The sequence below is a fragment of the Macrosteles quadrilineatus genome, unplaced genomic scaffold (assembly GCF_028750875.1).
Source record: "Macrosteles quadrilineatus isolate MER2022 unplaced genomic scaffold, UCM_ALF_1.0 Scaffold_8__2_contigs__length_117827958, whole genome shotgun sequence".
NCBI classification, from domain to species: Eukaryota; Metazoa; Arthropoda; class Insecta; order Hemiptera; family Cicadellidae; genus Macrosteles; species Macrosteles quadrilineatus.
In genome coordinates this window covers 59761661-59783878 of record NW_026542601.1, presented here as the reverse complement: position 1 = coordinate 59783878, position 22218 = coordinate 59761661, and the positions used below count along the sequence as shown (strand labels likewise).

Here is a 22218-nt window from a genome sequence, read left to right as displayed (position 1 = left end):
GTAAGGATTTCTCTTGAGTGAGTCAATTGCTCACTTTTCTCACTAGTTGCACAAATAACTATTTAGCAGAATTTTTGTTTTAGTAAATTTGTTTGAAGCAAGTGGCAGTCAAAGACTCTTGTAATGGCTCATTATTCTGTGTTTCAGGTGGAGATCATAGGAGGAGTTGAGAGGTACATGGCTGTCTGCAGAGAGTGTCACAAACTGGAAGCCCCAGTCAAGAGATCTCCCTTCAAACAAATCAATGGAGTTGATGAAAGCATTAAGCCCAGCGGAATCGCAAAGAATCTCTTCAATGAAATGGAAACCTCCTGATGCCATCACAGGGTTAAGAGAACCGAAAATTGTAAGATATTCACAGGGTCAGTTGAAATATTAGGTGAAGCGCTTTCTTCATAGTTCTATTTTGTGGGGGTGAAAAAAAATTCCTGCAAAACAATCAATGAATGAATAGTTTAGTTTTTCTTTGAATGTTTCCTTGGCATTTTCCTTGCCTTTTATAACAAGGAATGAACTTTTTTGCCAAACAATATTCAATTTCAAATTCGACTGACCAAATTGAAAAATTCACCTTTTAAATATCTTTTTGACAGTAATCCTAATGATTTATTTAATGTTATAAAATGTACTGTACTAATATTTGATGGTATTGTGTGTGTAAGGCTGCGGCTCGACTGGCCGTAGTTAATCTCGCACCAATTGACGCACGCTACACACGACTGTTGGGTTGCTTCATAAGCAGTAGATTATGAACCACAATCTGCAGTGTTGTCGCATCCGCGATGGCTCCACTAGCAGTTTAGTGTGGTGGTATATGTGATCACTAGATCTATCATAACGTAAATTATTATTCATAGTGTTAAGTGTTGTACTCAGTGTACTTTTAGTTTATGGATGACGATGGTCCCATAAGAGAAAATGATGGATCCACCCAATAAGTTTTTTACATTATAGAATGCCTTAAAACTTGTTGTAATTTTCTTTACCTTTCTTGTATAAAATGGGGTATTTCTCTACTTCTCAATCAATTTGAAGCCCCATCTTTCACAAAACTCAACTTAAGACACTAAACAAGTTATAAATAGCGTCAATGTGATTTGCGCTTATACCTGTCAAATGTTTAAAGTGGTTTAGATACCTGCATTTAAGTGTTATACAGTAATTCGGAAACTAACATCCACCAATATGAAACTGTCAAATGTGATTTGATGCGATTAAGCTAGTGGAGCCACCGTGGCAAAATGCAGCACAAATATAGGACAGATTCCATTTCCGTGTGCCGCAATATGAATCACCTTCGTTTGATTGCTACTTTCCCATTACTTTGACCTACCAACCATAACTTTGTTCTGCAACAAACTACGGCCAGTGGAGCCGCAACCAAAAAGAGGCCGCCAACCTCTTTAAAAAAAAAAAACCTAAGGACAATGCTTATTGACTACTTTGTATATGACTTATTTATATGTTCATTAATGTAACGTTTGACAAAGGCATATAACCTGCTTGACCAAAACCACAGGGTAATATAGTTTTATTTTTATTCTTTAAATTTGTAATATTACACATTATTTAGTCAAATAAATACTTATGATAGCAGTAAGATATTTCTTACTTTTAAATGTAAATCCTAATGCACTTTGCACTTTTCTATTCAGTTTTTATATTTTAGAACCCACTTGTATTTTATGTTTGTAATCCCTGAATCCCTCATTTTGTATCTTATTATTTGTACATGAAAACATGTTGACTCTTTAATTAAGGTTAGGAACTGTTTAAATTTAAAGTATAAGTGAGTGTAAGCATCACAACAAAAGAATGTATTTCTGAATTGGGTGTGTTTAAAGTTTGTGCCTGAAATTCCAAAGTAGAGAGTAAAGAGATTAGCCTTTCAGCCTGGTTAACCTTCAACCCTTCGGGCTTGGATGATTGACGCTCTACTGAAGTTTCTGCGTTGTTCTTTTGGTTCCTAGTATCCAAATTTATAAAAAATTTAGGAATGGCTAAACTTGAGTGTGTTAAAATTAAATGTAGTAATGCTTTATGTGATAAATGTAAATATTTTAAATTAACAAATAAAAGATTTAAATATGAAGTTTGCTTTTAAACCTTTCCCTTTTACCGAATTTCCCTATAGGGAAGTAGCTATTACCGTAGGTGGCACGGTAAGACCTAGGCCCCAGACCGATTTGCTTTTTCATTTTGATGTCCCCAGAGGCCAAAAACACTATTCGTTCTAATTTTTATATATGTATGTATATATATATATAGAGATTTATTCATATATATATATATATTAATAAGCGAAATAATAAAAACCAGAGTACCCTGAAATTAATTTTTATTTCAAGTTTAGTAAACTGATACGTATTTCGGCACTAAGGCCATGATCACAGTATGAGTTATATAACTCATACTGTGATCATGGCCTTAGATAACTCATACTGTGATCATGGCCTTAGTGCCGAAATACGTATCAGTTTAAATAAAAATGAATTTCAGGGTACTCTGGTTTTTATTATTTCGCTTATTAATTGAAAAAGTAGCCCCAAAAAGTGAACAGAACTAAATATATATATATATTTTTAGTTCAGTTTAGTAGAACAGAACTAAATATATATATATATATATATTTAGTTCTGTATATATATATATATATATATACGTCCGTGACTTGAGTCATTTTTGTCCGATTTTGATGAAATTTAGATTGAAGGTGTAAGGCGGGATAAACTTGAATGAGTTCACGAACCAGCATGATCGGACCATGGGAACAGTGTTTTACGGGGGCTTTTATGGGGTAAAAAAAGGTTTTTCTCATTTTTGACCCTCAAAACAAATAATTTCTCAATTTCTCTCTAGACCTTGTTAAAGAGCTTAAAAAACAAATAATTTAGAATATCAAACTGTTTTTGTACGGTTATTGGTAACGGAGAAAATTTCAAAAGTTGTAAATTTAAAATTCCCATGTTATTTTTATGGAGAATATTGTAAAATGATGTAGTTTGATTGTTTGTTATTGGTATATTTGGATTAAACTTGACCAATTTATTTATTTTATACTAAGCTATTAATATTTTACTAAAACACTCGCTTAATTAGTTTCCTTGTAGCAGCAAACCTAGGTACTCGTGCCTAAGTACATATATATAAGTGTATATTAGTGTTAAGTGTTATATATATATAAGTGTATATTTTTCCTAATGTTATTTAAATAGATTTGATTGAAAATCAGTTCAGACAAATGGAAATTCGCTTAGTCGGCAGGTATGCTGCGGCGGGGGTATTTTAATTTTTTCCAATCATAAATTAGAAAGCACTTTGAAAACAAGATATAAATTGTTTTGTTGAATTTATGGAAAACACAAGTGTATGATAAAAACATACAGTGAAAACTGGTATTGTATATTTTAATAATATTAAATATGTTAACAATATAAATTATAATAACTTAATAAGTTTGATTGAGTACAACATGTTTGATGCGAGGGCTGTCCCCTGACTCGGAAATAATCCCTACGTTGGTCTGATATTTTCTGAAAGGCTCTCTGTATCGCCACAAATCTGTCAACATACATAAACATTTTAGCTACAACGCATTTGTAATGGGTGACAAATAAGTTACCTAGTTAGTTTAAATTAATTAGTATTAAGTACGCATCTCAGTGTCTTGCATACGGTGGGAGATTTAATAATTATCTAAACACACAGCGAAGCCTAAATATCAGCTACAGTGCTGCAAACGGCACTGTTCTGTTCACAAATGACGCCAGTATGCGGCGATATGCCTTATAACAGCGTACTCACGAATTAAGAAGCTATATGCAAAAACAACCCTCACTTACAGTAAAAACGACCCTGGTAAATTTATAGAGGGGATAGATAATGCTAATAGTTGTTACTGATTTTGGCAACGTAGTTTGGGTCGCGGTAGTCAGTCAGTAATGCAGTGTGCCTCTGAGCCCCTTTAAACCACACTCAAATCTCTTTATTCTTGACGGTTACAAACTGCATTGTAGTGTCAATAAAGCAAACAAAAATTCTTCATAAAGCTAATTAAAACAAAGTTACAAAGTTGTTCTCAACAGACAAAATCTAAAACTAAAGTTATTTGTGCAACTAGTGAGCAATTGCCTCACTCGAGAGAAATCCTTACTCACGAGCCGTAGGCAAGTGAGGAATGGTTTCACGAGTGAGGCGATTGCACTTTGCACTTGAGTTGCACATTATACCATTTTTCCTACAGTTACCATAAAACAAATAAATTGGTAAAGAAACGTGCCTTCACGTTGCAAATCTGGAGTGAGACAAAGTAATTAGAGTGAGACAATGTTAACATTGTCTCACTGATGAGCGAATTGGCCACTGTGCTTTCTCAAATCAGTGAGAGAACATTTACATTGTTAGGTAACTGTAGGAAAAAGATCATTGTTTCGTATAAATCACTAACTTACAGGAGTCTTAAAAAGTTTTCGACACTGTAGCAGCAGCGTTACAAAAGTATAGTCCTAACTCCTTTACCAAATTTGTCCGCATTGGTATCCATCCAATTTAGCAGGCAGTGCATTAAACAGTTTAATGCCATTGTAAAATAAATATTAAAAAAAAAAAAACAGTTTTGTGTTTTGGAATTTCTACATTGAACCGGCTACTCGAACCATTTATGAGATAGTGTGAGACAGATTTTGTAAAAGGTCAAAATTATTCTTAACAAATGCGAGTCAGTTCAAGATATAAATGGACGGAAAAGTAAGAATTTTATTGTTAGCAAAAATTGTTTTACAGGAAAATTTACTATGCTTCTTAAAAACTGTCAAATAGTTTAATATTAAAAATGCATTATAAAAAAAACGAAACTACGACCAAACAAACAAATTTCATCAACAAAAACCACATTTTATAACCTACAACAAACGAAATATTAAGAAACAACTAAACTGCCCGAGGTGGTGAAGTTCGGGTAACTTTGGGTTTTATTATATTAAGGAGACTACATTCTTGTATTTTTTGATAATATTAGCCTGTAAAATAAAGATATCTCTCATATGTTAATCACCTAATTTGCATACACGAATTATGTTTGCAATAGTCTTGTGTTATATTATATACTAGAGAACCCGTGCGGCTCGATGAGCCGCATAGTATGAAACGCCGAGGAAAACGTTATCCTTAAATTCGAGTTGAGTTGTTTAAACACTTGTTAGAGAGTAATTTTAAATATCTCTATTTGCGTCGTCAAGGTTCACCTACTTTATTTCTGCTCTCAGTTTTAACTGACAACTTCTAATAAATGGTAAATGATCTGCTTCAATTCGAGTTAACATGTTGCAACACAGTTTTTCCAGCATTGAGTATTGAAGAAAACTGTTGCCGGCTGCACTTTACTTTACGTCCTACACTCATTCGAATGAAAATATCGATTGTTCGATTGTTTCATTCGATATATCGTTTGGTTAGTTAGGTTAGGTTAACCTTACCTAATTAACCAAACGATATAACTTATCGAACAATCAATATATCGATCGATATTTTCTTTCGAATGAGTGTAGGACGTAAAGTAAAGTGCAGCCCTGTTGGCTCACTGATTACCTGTGTTAAGTAATTTAAGTTGGGTAATTTTATGCCTTTGATTTGAGACATCCCCCTAATAAAACGAATTTTCTCCGTAGAGAATCCTGAAAAGTGGGGTGATATCAACCATTTCATGTGCTCAATTTTTACCCAAAAACTCTGGGTTACCAACTGGACAGCCATAATCCGCTTTTAATAGGCTAAAGCAGCAAGCAGCAACACCTTTGAAAGTTGGTTAACGTATTTTAACGTATAAGTTACTGTGACTGACAGACAACAGTGTTGTCTGTCAGTCACAGTAACTTATATGCCCCACATCAGAACGTTCTCACGTTGTTCAGTAGAGTTTCCTCCTATCCCAAAGTTTTGGAAGTATGGATTCATTTGTCGAAATAGGTTGGATAACTCTTGTAGCTATAAGATTTGGACACAAATTTCATTTGATCTTTTTGAACAGCGTATATTATTTGCCTCTCCTGAATAATAAAAATAAACTTTGACCGTAACTATACTCGATCGTTGAATAAGTTACATAAACACTAATTCCTTCACTTATGTTTTGTCTAATATTGAAACTTAAAACTTTTAATAGCAAATGAGTTTTTGGAACTTCTTATTTTTTACTTGAAATGTCTGGAATGTGTTGGTGAATTCAGTCAAACCAGGCCTTTACTACTCTCCTCATACGCATAAGATATCATATTACTAATTGTCTCATCCTCAATATTACAAACATTAATATTTACTCCCAAAAAGCTAATAAGTTACTTTTTATAAACAGCTGTTTTTTGTTTTTAAAATTGTTCTATGCATTTCTTATGGAGAAAACCCGACCTTTGAGAGAGCCCTACGCCCTTAGGAGTAGGAATTTAAAAATTATAAAACCTTATTGCAAAACTACATATTGAGACGAATCTTTTGACACCTTAAACGTTGAAATTGGTCCACTAATAAGGGAGGAGTTGCGTTAACAAAAAACGGCTTCACGTATTATATATATAGATGTTGTATTATACGGGGTGTCCCGGAACTCTCTACCAATATTTTAGGGCATTGATCCTGGGTAAGAAACGTACCTAAATATCATATTTAAATTGTCCGGAAGTCCTTAGTTACTCACACAGCTGCCATTTTGTTTTTTTCAGTTATTAATTTTTTTCTAAAGAATGGGTAAACATACGAAATGGAAACTTTGCACAAACATTTATGACAACTAGACAAAGCTACAAAAGAAGATTTTTATAATCCATAAAACAATTTGGCGGCCATTTAAAATTTTCTTTCTTAAATAACTCAAAAACCATTGATTTTACAAAAATTTTAAATGGCCGCCATTTTGTTTTATGAATTTGAAAAATCTTGATAATTTTTTGGTAGCTTTGTCTAGTTGTCATAAATGTTTGTGCAAAGTTTCCATTTCGTATGTTTAACCATTCTTTAGAAAAAAATTAATAACTGAAAAAAACAAAATGGCGGCTGTGTGAGTAACTAAGGACTTCCGGACAGTTTAAATATGATATTTAGTTATGTTTCTTACCCAGGAACAATGTCCTAAAATATTGGTAGAGAGTTCCGGGACACCCTGTATAATTGGACGGGGACTCTTAGAGTAATTTACCATTGAGTTAATAATAGCATTAACAACAATCAATAAAGTGATTAACTTAAAAGTATTACTAAATATTTAAATGTTAAACTGTAGAACGAAAATACAACATAAATATTCTCTGTCACACACTTACTGCCTTTGATTCTTTCAACAGTCTTGTAGCTCTTTGAATTTAGTTTTTTGAGATCATATGCTATCTCAAAAGAGGACAATTCGGCCTAATGTGACCTAGAACAAAACGAAAATACATTTAAACTCTTAAGGAGTTTTTCAAAAAGGAATATAGTTCGGCCAGCTTACCTGAGAAAAACTAGAGTCCATTGTCTAATAGATACACAATAAAAGAAAAACAACCATAACACTGTTATTTTGTCCTTAAGTAGGACTTCTCTGAAAGTAGCTAGATAATTTTCTGACTGTTTGTGTTAGTTTAGCAGGGGTGTGAAGGAGTTGCACACAATTGCTTAATGATGATCAGTAACGTCACATAAAGAGTTGGCAAACTTGTTTTTACTTTGTTGCATCGCCACTTATTTGTGGGAGTGAATTATAATACAAATTTTGGACCTTAATTCATTATCACTTGTGGAATGTGGTAAAGTAAGCAGTGTTTCCACACGACCAAAAAAATAATCCCGCTTACAGGGTCGAAAAATCCCGTTTATCCCGCTTTTAAATCAACGAAAAATCCCGTTTTATCCCGCATAATTTTTTTGGTACAATTCCTAGTATCAAACTTTACGTATCATTTTTATAAGTTGTTTAAACATCACTATTATATTTTGCTACAGTATTTAAACAATTTGAGTAAGTTTTTCTCTAAAATTGAGTAGAAAAAAAATAAAAATAGTCGTCACAGCTGAAAATCCCGTTTTATCCCGCATCCCGTTTTAATCCCGCTCAAGGTCTAAAAATCCCGTTCGCGGGATAATAATCCCGCGAATGGAAACACTGAAAGTAAGGTTAGGTTTTTCTAACTATATACTAAAATCTATAACCTAACCTAACCAAAGATGAATTTACTACCACTTCTACTGCTAATAATAATTGCTCTAAAAACTAGTGGTAGAGAATTAACGGAAAAGGTCCCACATTTTAATACTTAACACTTTGTGCTTTAAACTGCTATTTGTTTTGCTTGTTCAGATGTATGGAGTCAAGTAAGTTTATTTGTTTCATGTTTCTATAAGCAATATATGGCTTTGTTAGAAAAAAGCCAGATTACACCTAAAAACCAGTGCAAATACAACAAAATTACAAATTTGCACATGGACTATAATGATAATGTTAACTGAAGTTGGTTAATCAACTGGACGACTGAATTTTAACCCTCCGAGCGTCACTCGTCGATTTTTCGACGCGCCAACATCGTTTACGGCGAAGGCTCTATGACTGACTGAATCGGATTGAACTGGATCGAGTTAGGTATCGTTCTTTTCGTTATATTCTAAGCTTTCTCCAGAGGTCTGTCTCAGCACTGTATGTTCTCCGAGCCGATCGTAATTGTAGCAGACAGCTGACGTGCGTATTTGTAAATAGCTAGGTTACCCTCGGACCGATGACTGATGTGTTTTATTACGTTTATCATTGTTTTAGTGTTAAAAATCAAAAGTTGTGATATACGTGGTGCATTATAAGAAGATTTAAGTGATTTTGAAGGGCTGGTTGATGATCCTGAAGAAGTAGGTAGTGATATTGATGTAAATTATCAGCCAGATTCCTAGCTATGGTTAGGCTATGCATTCTTAGCTAAACGCTATGTACTGAAATCTGTTTTTTGCCCATAACTTATTTATTTGCAAATCTACTTCCTTATATTATTATATATTTGTAATCCTCATAAAATTTAGAACAAAGTAGCTATTTTCAAATATGTATAGGCCTATAATTTATACAATTTCATTGAGCGCAAACTTATTTTTTTTTTTATTATTTTCCAAATATTTTTTTTTTTACCTGAAAAAATTTTTTGAAACAAATGTTCCTTATGTTTTATGTATAATATTGAAGCCCATGATTTTCCAAACAAAATGGTATATAGAACAGTAGAATTAACTTTGTTTTAAGCTTCTCAGATCGGTTTTAATAAAACCTTGCAAATGCGCCAAAAATAGGCGGACATTAAGGCCTAAACTATGGACACTCGGAGGGTTAATATTGCAATTAAATTTAAGTTTGTTTATGTACTAACTTGTACAAAATACTATAATTTATTTTTGTAAAAAAATACAACCGACTTCAAACGCTCTAAAAAGAATGAAATAATTTCAATAAAGTAAACTTTTGTATTAGGCAAGCTCACGTATTTTAAGTCGGCGCAGCTCTATGATGATTTTTGATACAAAATTGAAAGAGGGTGTCCATATTGCAGGTGACTATCTATAACTAAAGGTGTTAATCTGCATGTCTTTTTCATAGTTATGCGTTAAGTGTTATTTTATTACCGTAATCAGAGATCGGCATTATAGTGGTATTAACGAGTATATTTAAAAAGATTATAACGCATTTAAATGTTTCTAACTTGGAAAAGTAACGTTTTATTACTAAACTAGCTTCTTTTCCTTATCATAATATCAAACTAAATTTTATTTTCCTATTCATATAGAACATTTGTGTGTGTTATTTGCATAATATATTTATTCTGAAGTAAACATAAAATACAAGAAAATATTTCCTTTAATATATAAAAAAAACAGTTCAGTATGTTTTTTATATATTTATGTTATCCAGCTACAATTTATTGATTTTCAAAATACACACACAATATTTAATTTCAATCGTATTTGCAGTTTGAGCCGCGCTGACTTGAAATACGTGAGCTTGCCTAATACAAAAGTTTACTTTATTGAAATTATTTCATTCTTTTTAGAGCGTTTGAAGTCGGTTGTATTTTTTTACAAAAATAAATTATTTCATGATTTTTAGTGACTGTATAATTTTTTATATATTAATTACTTGAGGATTTTTGATAAGCAAAACTGTTTGAAACAATCAAAAGTTCCACAGAACAATCGTTATTTTAAAACTGCTTGAGTCACCTGTTCAGGTTACATAATCAATGGGTATGAAAATAAACATTTTTAGATATTCCTTAAGGAGGAAAGAGTTGTCCATTACATTAGGCCTAATGAAAAACTAATCGTCTTTTCTAGATACATTGAAATGTCAGACATCATCGTTTCCTGCAATCGGTGTACTTCTACATTATAAAAAGAAATACAGTAACGTCTCAAAGCCTTTTGGAACAATATGAAAGTTATTCCTCAGCTACCAGCACTAAAAAATCTCTCAAAAGTGGAAAATTGGTCGTTAACACGTATAGTGTACCCTACTTAGTCTGTAATTTTATAACAATATTTTTATTTTTGATCAACAAATTGAAATTCACAACGACATTTTAAAAGAATATAAATGTTTAACAATTGTTTAAGCATTGTTCTTATGCATTTCTCTGTTATCCGTATTAGGTACCTTATAAAGGCTGGTTTAAGGCATATCATTAAAATTCAACTTAGTAATGGGTTGCTATTTGATCTGTTATTTACACACCTGGTTCCTTGCACATGCTGCACAATCTTGCACCTCCTTTCTTCGTTCCTGAAAAAAATATGTATTGTATTGTGGCTACATGGTTTTGCCATTAATTTGAATCTGCTAATTACTGTCTCAACTATACTTTGAATGTTAAAATTATCATATGATCAGCTGACTGTTTGTAAACTTATTATTTGATTTTATTGTAGTTCTTTCTTAATACAAAAGTGTTTCAATGTTATAATCTCTTCTTTAAACTAACTTATTTTGTGTTAGTATATTTGTATAAGGCACAAGCCTTATTTGGTGACCCCTTTACTGTACTTTTTATTGTCGTTAATTCAATTGGACCATAATGAATAATCAAGAATCTACTCCAACTCCTAGTACACCAGAGGCTTCACAAATCTCACCAATTCAAGTGAAAATTCCACCATTTTGGACAAAAAATGTTTCTCTTTGGTTTCATCAAATTGAGTGTCAGTTTTCTCTTCATGGAATTTCAAAGGAAAGAACTAAATACAATTATGTAATGAGCTCACTGGACAATGAAGTTGCAAGTCACCTTTCAGATTTTATTACCAAACCTTTGTCTCAAACTCCTTACTCTGACTTAAAAGAAAGGCTCTGCTCAGAATACGAAATTTCAGAAAATGCCAAACTAAAACAACTGACAACAGAAGTTTTTCTCGGAGATAAGAAGCCGACAACTCTTCTTCGTGAAATGAGAACCTTAGCAGGCACACAGGTAAATGACAGTTTTTTGAAAGTTATTTTTCTACAACGTCTACCTAGTCACATTCGTACTACTCTAGCTGCTTCTCAAACCAATTCTCTTGATGACTTAGCTAAATTAGGTGACCAAATAGCTGAACTATCAGCTGTCGACAACTACGTTTGTGCTCAAGGAGAAGTTGTGCAATCTAGTGATCGGATTGCCAACTTAGAAAAACAAGTCAGCGAACTAACTCAGTCTATTGATGGACTTCTTAAGTTAAGTAAACGCAACTTCCCAGTCAAACATAAGAACAATTACTATCCTAAAGAGAGAAATGATCAAGGTGAAATTTGCTGGTATCATAACAAATTTGGTGAAAATGCTAAAAAATGTGTTCAACCTTGTTTGTTCACACCAAAAAAGAATGCACAACAGGAAAACTTCCTGCCCCGTCACTAAATGCGGCTCAGGATGACAGGGGCTTTCAATCTCGCCGCTTATTTGTAACTAACTTACCCTGTGGTCGTAAGTTTCTCGTCGATTCTGGAGCAGACATATCTGTTTTGCCTCTCACAAACAAAGACAAATGTGCTGTAAGTGATAGACAATTATATGCTGCCAATGGTTCTGTTATCAAAACGTAGTGTAAACAAGACATAAAACTTGATCTAGGCTTAAAAAGAAAGTTTGTCTGGTCTTTCGTAGTTGCAGACGTAACCCAACCCATAATTGGCGCAGACTTTTTATCACATTATGGTTTACTTGTTGATATCAAAAATAAAAGACTAATCGATAACAGGACTCAATTATCTGTTATTGGAATTCAAAAACTTTCAAATCAACAATCTGTATTGGTTCTTGACCCAAAAGGTAAATACTCAAAACTTATCAACCAATATCCTAATTTACTGAAAGAAAATCCTAATTTTCAAGTTTCACAGGACACAGTTTTTCACTCAATTCAGACAACAGGTCAGCCTGTGAACTTTAGAGCTAGACGTTTATCTCCAGAAAAACTTGCGGTAGCTAAAAATGAGTTTCACAAGATGGTTGAGTTAGGCATTTGCAGACCTTCAAAAAGCTGTTGGTCCAGTCCACTTCATTTAGTTCCTAAAACTGATGGTACGTGGAGACCTTGCGGGGATTACCGTGCCCTAAATGCAAAAACAGTTCCTGATAGATATCCTATACCTTATTTGCATGATTTTAACAGCCAGTTAAATGGAAAAACTATATTTTCCAAAATTGATCTTGTTCGAGCTTTTCATCACATTCCAGTAGCTCCTGATGACATTCCAAAAACTGCTGTCATAACGCCTTTTGGATTATTTGAATTTCTAAAAATGCCATTTGGATTAAGGAACGCTGCACAAACTTTCCAGAGATATATTAATTCTCTTTTGCATGATCTAGAGTTTACCTTTTGTTACTTAGATGATATTCTAGTAGCATCCTCCTCAGAAGATGAACATATTAATCACTTGCAAACTGTTTTTGATAGACTTAATAAGCATCACATTAATATTAATACGTCAAAGAGCGTATTTGGCGTGACTGAGATCTCTTTTCTTGGTTACACAGTTTCGAAACAAGGAATTTCTCCTCTTCCTGATAAAGTTGAAGCTATTGTTAGTTGCAAACTTCCTGAAACCATTCTTGAGCTTCGTAGATTCCTTGGACTTATAAACTTTTACAGAAGTTCACTTCCTAACGCAGCTGCTGTTCAGCAACAACTATTTGATTTGTGTAAGGGTACACATAAATCTGATAAACGAAAAATAATTTGGACTTCAGAATCTAAGAAAGCTTTTGAGGATGCAAAGGGGCAGCTAGTCAATGCCACACTTCTAGCACACCCATCTCCTGATGCTCCTTTAGCTCTCATGGTCGATGCATCAAACTTCGCTATAGGTTCGTCTCTCCACCAGATTTGTAATGGAAACTTTGAACCTCTTGGGTTTTTCTCTAAATCCCTTACAACGACTCAACAAAAATACAGTACCTATGACAGGGAACTCCTGGCTGCATACCTATCTGTGAAGCACTTCCGTTATCTCCTTGAAGGGCGAAGTTTTGTTATATATACAGATCACAAACCTCTATCTTTTGCCTTCAATAAACCCTCTGATACATCTAGTCCAAGGCAATTGCGTCATCTAGACTTTATTGGACAGTTCACTACCGACATAAGGTATCTTCCAGGAAAACAAAACATTCCTGCTGATTTCATGTCAAGAATAAGTGCTATTGACCTACCTTCATCTATATCATTTGAACAAATTTCTGAAACTCAATCTCAAGATGCTGAACTTAAAAATCTGAAGTACTCAAACACAACTTCTTTGATATTCAAAAATATTTTACTTCCTAATGGCTCAGAGCTGTGTTGTGACACAAGTACTGGAAGGCTACGACCATTTATTCCTCAGCAGTTCAGAAAGCAGTTATTTGACTCCCTTCACAACCTGGCACATCCTGGAATCAAAGGATCTCTGGACCTTATTAAACAACGTTTTGTTTGGCCTTCCATGAATAAAGATGTCAGACTTTGGGCCAAAGCATGTGTAGCTTGCCAGAAATCAAAGGTTTGGAAACATACTACTTCTGAGATTGGAGCTTACAACGACATTAATGGATGTTTTTCTCACATTAATGTGGACATAGTTGGACCCTTGCCACCTTCTCAAGGATTTACGTACTTGCTAACTATCATAGACCGCTTTACACGATGGGTCGAGGCAACGCCTATCAAGGATATTACTGCTGGAACAGTTGCAGAAGCACTTCTTTCTACCTGGATTGCTAGATTTGGAGTTCCTCAAAACATTACTACAGATAGAGGAAGACAATTCGACTGCAATTTATTTCATGAATTAACAAAACATCTTGGTATCCATCACATTAAAACTACAGCGTATCACCCTGAAGCTAATGGAAAGATCGAGAGATGGCACCGACATCTGAAATCTGCATTAACAGCTCAACTAACATCTAACTGGACACAGACGGACTTCTTAATAATATTAGTAAGTAATGTCTAGCTCAATGTATTTGCTTTATCTTTGTAAGTATCTGTATTTCAGAGTCTGGGTTTTCATTGTTTCCTTCAATTTCTTAAAATGTTCTCATTATTATAGTTACATACTTTTCGTTTTACTTCCTAGATATTGGTGAATTTTGTTTTCTTTGTTGTCTTTTCCACAAAAGTTATTGGACTAAAGGTAAATTTAATTTATAATTCATTTTGTTACCCTTTTCAGAGAATTTTTTGTTATTGTTAAGTATTAGTTGAGACTCCCGCCCACACACAGAAGTTTTAATCTTCTTTGGGTGTGTATATTTCTTCGCAAGTTAAAGCAAACTGTTTTTATTTAATTAATTAACAATAAGTTTTTATTACATTGTAAAATAATTTGTTTGTATAGATCTTTGTAATTTTATTGTATTACTTGTGGAGAAATAAAGATTTATTATTATTATTATTATTATTAGACGTTACCAATGGTTCTACTGGGACTAAGATCTTATATTATTCCAGAACACAATGTTACTGCTGCAGAAATGACACTAGGTCAGTCCATCAGACTGCCATGTGATCTTTTTCAAACCACAGAAGATACCTCAACAAATGTTCCTGATTTAGTGTACAATCTGAAAAGAAAAATGAATGATCTCAAACCAATAGAAGCCAAATACCATTCTTCTAAAAAGGTCTTTGTTCATCCAGAATTAAGAACATCCAACCAGGTTTTTGTTCGTCATGATTCATCCCGAAGACCGTTGCAAGCTGTCTATGATGGCCCTTACCAAGTGGTTTCGCGATCTGACAAGTGGTTTACTATTCTTACTCCACGAGGACCTAAGTCGATTTCTATTGACCGACTCAAACCGGCATTCCTCCTTCAAGATTCTATGAACGATACGACCATTAACGTAAGAAAAAATGACATGCAATCTAGAGAAACTCAAGTAGACAAGACCAAAGACAGAAATGAAGATGTTGACCTTAAAAAAACACTGATTTTTACAAGATCAGGTCGTAGTGTTCATCCCCCGCATCGTTACATTCCTCGTTGACACTGGGAGGGGAGTATGTGGCTACATGGTTTTGCCATTAATTTGAATCTGCTAATTACTGTCTCAACTATACTTTGAATGTTAAAATTATCATATGATCAGCTGACTGTTTGTAAACTTATTATTTGATTTTATTGTAGTTCTTTCTTAATACAAAAGTGTTTCAATGTTATAATCTCTTCTTTAAACTAACTTATTTTGTGTTAGTATATTTGTATAAGGCACAAGCCTTAGTATCAAAACAAAATATGAAGGTTTTCGCACCTTCCTAAAAATGACATCCTAAAAAACTGCTCTTATGATTGATCTATCCACAAACATTACTATAACCTCACTAATTGTAATTTGTTCCTCTCTAAGCAAGAAATAAAAACAAAGAGCCATGAGATATGTGAATACCTCAATGGTGACACCAGAAAATGATTATGAATGTCTAGTTAGTTGAAAACAATAAAGGATAAATATATAAAGGCTACTTACAGTCTTTGCAATCCTGTTAATTTAGCACTACAACCATTTTGGAAATAACTCCATCATCCGGAACTATTTACATATTTACGTGTTTTTTTTATATTTTCATTGTGTCAAAGTTTAATAAATAATACATGCAACACAAGACACAGACACAACACCAAAACATTAAGGCACGTGCACGGCTAAAAACTGATGACCGACTGAAAAGGCTTATCATTAGGAAAAAAAGATGAACCCAAATAAAGAAACTCGACAATCTTTATAAAGTAAAAAAAAACACAGCCACAGTTATCTCGTGTTCTCACACATTTCACCCTAGAATAGTCAATTTGACATCAATAGAGTTTAATCAGCAGGATACATCATTACTCAACAAAGGTCTTAATTATAATTTCCATCACAAACAAAAAAAAAAAAAAACGGTATAGTTGACTCTCTTTTGGAGATTGAAAGTTGTATTGAGACAATAAAGCATGAGAAACAGCACCCTGTTAGATATGAGATCATTATAAGTAAAGTCAAGGAAACAGTGAAATGGTCATTGTTGATAATTTTTCAAACGATGCTAAAAATGACAGCTTTAAGAAGTTTAACAGATAAGCTCGACCTCAATAAGGTCGTTGTCACAAAGGTTGATAAAGGTAATGCAGTAGTAGTATTAGATAAGGATTAATACACGTGTAAAGTGGACAATTTTATTGCAGTAAATAACATTAATATTCTAACTACCTAAGGATCTAACATGACATTATCACAGTGATGTTAATAAAGTTATTAATAAATGTAAACATCTCCTTAGTGATAGTCAAAAGAGGCAGGTCAAGGTCATGAACCCTAGTGCTCCTAAAATAGTTGGCTTCCGAAAATAAAGAGGATGTTCCAATCAGACCTTTAATGAACTTTATTAACACACCTCCATACAACTTATGCAAACTTATGGGTAAAATTATAAGAAACAACATCGACTTGTAAATTAATTGCAGCGTTAAGAACAGTACACATTTGGTTGATGTGATAAAAAATGTATATATTCGGTCCCACGTACAGTTTGTATCTTTTGATGTCACGAATTTGTATACGAGTGTGCCTATTGACAAAACCATATGTTTGGTAGAACAGTATGTTAGAACAAAAGGAACTTTAAAAACAATCAGTGAGAAAACAGCAGAATTATTATAAGAGTTGTCCTAAAACAGAACTATTTTGAGTTTAACAACAAACATTGTTTACAAACAGGGATTAGCTATGGGTTCACCTTTATCTTCAATCTTATTGGAAATCTTCCTTGATAACATAGAACACCAGCGCATCTTGGCCGAAAGTAATGCGCATCAAGAAAAGATTGTTTACTGGCACCGATACATCGACGACATACTTTGCTTATTCCAAGTGTTAAGCAAATAGACAAATTGACCTGTTTGGAAAATATCTTAATTATATCCATCCTAGACTTAAATTCACAATAGAACATGAGAAAAGCTCTTGAGAAAATCGGATAACAAACACCTCTTTAACATTTATAGAAAACCAACCAGTACAGACACAACCATCCAAAGCACCTTTAATCACCCCCACTCTCACAAGATCGCAGCCTAAAACTCAATGATCTACAGATTGATTGACAAACCTTTAAGTGAAGAAAATGATAGAAATGAGCTTAACACGTTCGCTACCGAGCGACGCACATATGCGTCGGTCTGGTCACTCCTATAGACCAAAAGGAATGATAATGACGTTGCTTACAGACCAAGTGATATAGGAATAACATTGCCGACAGACCAAAAGAGAAATATCGTTTAAATGGACTAATTGACTTCATATTAACCTTAAGTGAATAAGTAAGAAATAAATATTGTTTTTATTTATCGTTTTGAGCAAATTTTAAAACGCTGCATATATGCGTCGGTCAGTCTATTTAATGAAATCCAGTTAAAAAGATTACATTTTCGTTTCAATAGACCAGGCGACGCACGTAAGCGTCGTTGTAATTTGGTTGTTTCAAGCTTTTACACAAACAAATAAAGAAACTCCACTAAACACTCGCTAAAACTGCAAAGGTTATAACGTTTACATCTGTTCTGTGATGTCGCGGAATACACAATGTAAACAACAATGTTGCCAACTGTTGTGTGACGTAACCAATCGTCATATCCACAGACCAAGCGACGCACATTTGCGGCAGATATCCCTCTGGACCGATACGATAAAATCAGGGCTTTAAAATAGACCGTTGCTAAGAAATACGCTGATTAATAACATTGAACACCGATCCAAGTGTGCGTCGTTAGTCTATTTCAAGTGACCAGCTGACGCAAATATGCGTCGGTGGTCTATTGTGAGAAACGAGTCGACGCACAATTGCGTCGCTGGTCTATGCGAACGTAAATTTCATATAATTAAGGTAGCGAACGTGTTAACACAATAAAACAAATTGCCTTGAATAACGGTTACAGCTCTGACATGATTGATAAACTGCACAGGAGAATTAAGGGGAAAGCCAATAATATAACTGACAAAGATCAAATTGATAAAAAATATCTTTTCTTTTTTCTTTTTTAAAAAATAAAGAGGTTGGCGGCCTCTTTTAACCTTGCATTTGCCCGTCTACATAGACTAATCACCTTAAAACGTGTATTTGTTGTGCGTGGATCGTATACAGCAAAGCGAGGAGTGAGCCGGTACAGTACAAAGAAAATGATCTGTACTCATAAAATGTTTTTGGCAGTGACCAGGATCCGAACCCACGACATCGCTGCCTTGGGCCTGAAGTCCGCGACGCTACCGACTGAGCCACCGACTCTGATATTTTAATTGTGACATTAGAGTTCTGTAAATAAACTCAACCAACGTCTAGCAACTCGTCCTTTTAGTAGGCACAACTATTCAGTTGCATACAGAACTAGCAACAACCTTCAACGTAAGTTGTCAGCTCCACGACAAAGTAATACTACGCCTATACTAGAGAAGTCAGGTGTGTATAAGCTTAAGTGTGGAGAATGTGATTCCTACTACATCGGACAGACTGGTAGATGTTTTAAGACCAGGTATAAAGAACATATAAGCGCTATAAAGAAACCAAATCCTGTCTCAAATTATGCAGAACAAATTCAACAGTATTGCCATGACTACTCTGAAATCAATAGTTGATAAATACTCCATATTGGTAGCAAAGGTAACAAACTTAATTGTATTTAAAATTTCCACATCTGCACCAGTACAGCTAAAGAACCGGATTTAATCATTAATTTGAATAATTTCCAGACTAATTCAGCACCCAATCCAATTTTTGAGAAAATAATACAAATCAAATAGGACAAGGTATAATTTGAGCAGCTATGATAGTACACGTGTCATCAGTTGTTCCAGTCGTCCACCCAACCTTTGCAGTGATAAGGTTCAATCAGTCGGTCGTCAGTTTTTAGCCGTGCATGTGCCTTGATGTTTTCGTGTTGTGTCCGTGTCTTGTGTTGCATGTATTATTTATTAAACTGACGCAATGAAAATGAAGAAACCATGTAAAAAAGTAAATTTGTAAATAGTTCAGTTTAGTGTATGATGACTATGCACCCGACGATGGAGTTATCTCCAAAACGGCCGTATTGCTAAATTAACAGGATTGTAAAGACTGTAAGTAGCCTTTATATATTTATTACAAGCAATCTGCCACACTGAATAATCTTGAATAAAGGATATAATATGGTATGTGCTAAGTCTGAAACTCACGAGGTAGAGCTGTGATATATTCTTTTACCATGCGATAAATTAAAACTCACCTCGGCTGGTCCCCTGACTTGATCCATAGGGTTTTGCTCTGAACTCGCTGTTGGTTTTTCCTTTTGGTCTACCCTTTCCTGAGCCCCCACCTCCTCTTTTACCCCTGCTTCCACTTCCACCTCCTCTCCCAGTCCACCTGTCTCCCCCTCCCCAACCACCTCCTCCTCCACCACCACCCCCTCCTCCATCCCCTCCATCTCCTCCACCTCCTTCTGTTTGTCCGTCGTCTGCCCACTGGAAGAAGCCGCACTTCTCATCCATTGGCTTTGAACAAGCATAGAAGAATCTTCCTTTATTGACTGACTCTTTCAATACTTTCAACCTGTAACATTAAAAAAGTACATTCTTTCTCAAGGATAGTACAAATTATTTTTAAATGTGTGCAAGCAGTACAAAAGCAACTCTGAAGCAGAAAACTCACACTAATTTTAGATTAGACTCTTGTCTGATAAAAAAAAATCACAAGTTAGTACAATTGGAGCTCAAATTACAAGTGCAGAATTAATTAACTGCTTTTACAGTTGCATCACTAAAAATTCATTTATGTACAATGTACACAGATTTAAAGCAGCTCTTAGCACGTGTATGAGCTGTAACATCAAATTTTCCAGCCAGATAAATTTGAATGATATTCCTCTTCTGAGTAAGTGGTTTTTACCGTGTTCAAGGAGTCTATAATACAGGATAGTTACACTTAGCAGTATGACAATGTAAATTAATGTGACACAGTCCTTTTATCATGTTTAATATACTACATTAAGACATACTGACAAAACCTGACAGGAGGGTGGAACAGGACAATGGCTAGGCCGACCCTCTGAATTCACCACTTAAAAGTGGAAATATAAAAAATAATTGAAAATATAATAAATTTGATATTTATGAAAATAATTTAATCAAAGTTATCACAACACCAAACTTTACATATTTGTCCCAAGAAAATTGGCCGACTTTATTTAGTGAGGCGTGGCCAATGGTATTTACACGGATAACCATTGTTCTGTTCTACCCTCTGGTCAGGTAGTCCGCCTCAACTTAGGTTGAGACAGGATTAAAAATTGTTTTAAGTAAGTAAACTTACCCTGAATTAAAATTTTTTAAAGGAAATATTGTAAAAAAATACACACAGATGAAAACAGACAGACAAAAAGTAGTTCATAAAAATAAGTAGTAAATGACAGTTTTTTGCTAATAAATAAACACAGAAGATACCACAAATACTTTAGTTTGTCATTTATCTAGTGTAAAAACTTGTATTCTGTCTTCATTTTTGAAGAATTACTCATTGGTAAACTTATAGATTTACACTTAAGTATGAACTCACTTTCTTGCTGGTAGACCGCATGTGCAACAAATGTCATCTGAAAAAGAAAACCTTTAAATATCAACAAACACAAATCTGTTTATACAGGGAAATTAATACAGAAAATGCATTTTTGAATATAAGGTAAGTAAAAATAATTTTTACTTAGACTGTGCTCAGTAAATAATAAAAAAAAAACCAAAAAACTAGTTCTCACGGAAAAAAAAACACAAACAACTACTTAAGAGAAAAACATTAAGAATGGGTTATACCATTTCTATGCAATTATAAACATTACAGATTGAAATAAGAACACAGTTTTGTGATTGGAAAAAACACGATTATCATATAAGATACCAACCAACACAAATAAATAAATCACCTGTAGGGCCAGCATTGAAGCTATTGCTGAAGTTGGCTCCCCAGGACTGTCTGCCAGATGTTCCTTGGTTGTTCCAGCCAGACGAGTTGTTTGTTCCGAAGGACGAACGGTTGTTTCCTGGGTTGTTCCAGTGGTTACCTGGTCCTGGGTCATTCTCTCTGTCTGAATTTGTATCTGATAACATTAAGATTTAAAAGGTTGATTTATTCAGAACTTCATTTTTCACTAACACAATGTTTGTTTTTGAATACAATAGCAATAGGCCTACGTAAAAATAACTTTTGGAGTATTTTAAAACGTTTGTATTAGCTGGCTTTCTTGTCCAGTACAAATTTAGCAATCAATTTTAAACTAACTTCCCGATGAGCTAGAGACCTAAAACTTGAAACATACCTATAGTCTAGTAAAATTATGATTTGACCTGGGCAAAATTGCTTCATAAGCGATTGAAGTGGTATTCAACTCAGAAAATGTTGCTTTATAACATATCCAAAATCCGACAAAATCCATCCATGGGAAAGTGACTAAAATCAGAATTTAAAATGGTGGCTTTTCCCAACATTGGACAAATTGAAAAAAAAAAACATATTTCACATGCATTTGTTATGCACATTTTTCGAGATATTGTCTTAGGACCACCACCTGTATTTATTGGGTGGTTAGTACTTCATTTTGATAGGGAACATGTTTTTGGCCGCCATCTTGGATCCGCCATATTGGACATACATAATTTTTTTTCAATGCAATGATAGTGTTGTGACACATTGTTACCAACTACA

At 34.1% G+C, this 22218-nt stretch overlaps 2 protein-coding genes across 3 annotated transcripts in view; one reads left to right on the top strand and one right to left on the bottom strand.

Annotated features, from left to right (window-relative positions):
* The window catches only part of LOC128999306 (thymidine kinase, cytosolic-like), a 31711-nt gene extending 29619 nt beyond the window's left edge, over positions 1-2092 (top strand). For both annotated transcript variants that reach the window (XM_054425733.1, XM_054425732.1), the window contains exon 5: positions 148-2092. In XM_054425733.1, the coding sequence (XP_054281708.1) occupies positions 148-315 (168 nt within the window). In that variant the 3' untranslated portion in view covers positions 316-2092. The remainder of the gene's footprint in view (positions 1-147) is intronic.
* Positions 2093-3368: 1276 nt separating this feature from the next.
* LOC129001284 (DNA topoisomerase 3-alpha) overlaps positions 3369-22218 on the bottom strand; it is a 42906-nt gene continuing 24056 nt past the window's right edge. Inside the window, exons 19-24 of the mRNA XM_054428532.1 lie at positions 21440-21613; positions 21079-21115; positions 19754-20076; positions 10727-10774; positions 7311-7405; positions 3369-3561 (exon numbers count right to left, since the gene is read on the bottom strand). Of these exons, the coding sequence (XP_054284507.1) occupies positions 7371-7405; positions 10727-10774; positions 19754-20076; positions 21079-21115; positions 21440-21613 (617 nt within the window). The 3' untranslated portion in view covers positions 3369-3561; positions 7311-7370. The remainder of the gene's footprint in view (positions 3562-7310; positions 7406-10726; positions 10775-19753; positions 20077-21078; positions 21116-21439; positions 21614-22218) is intronic.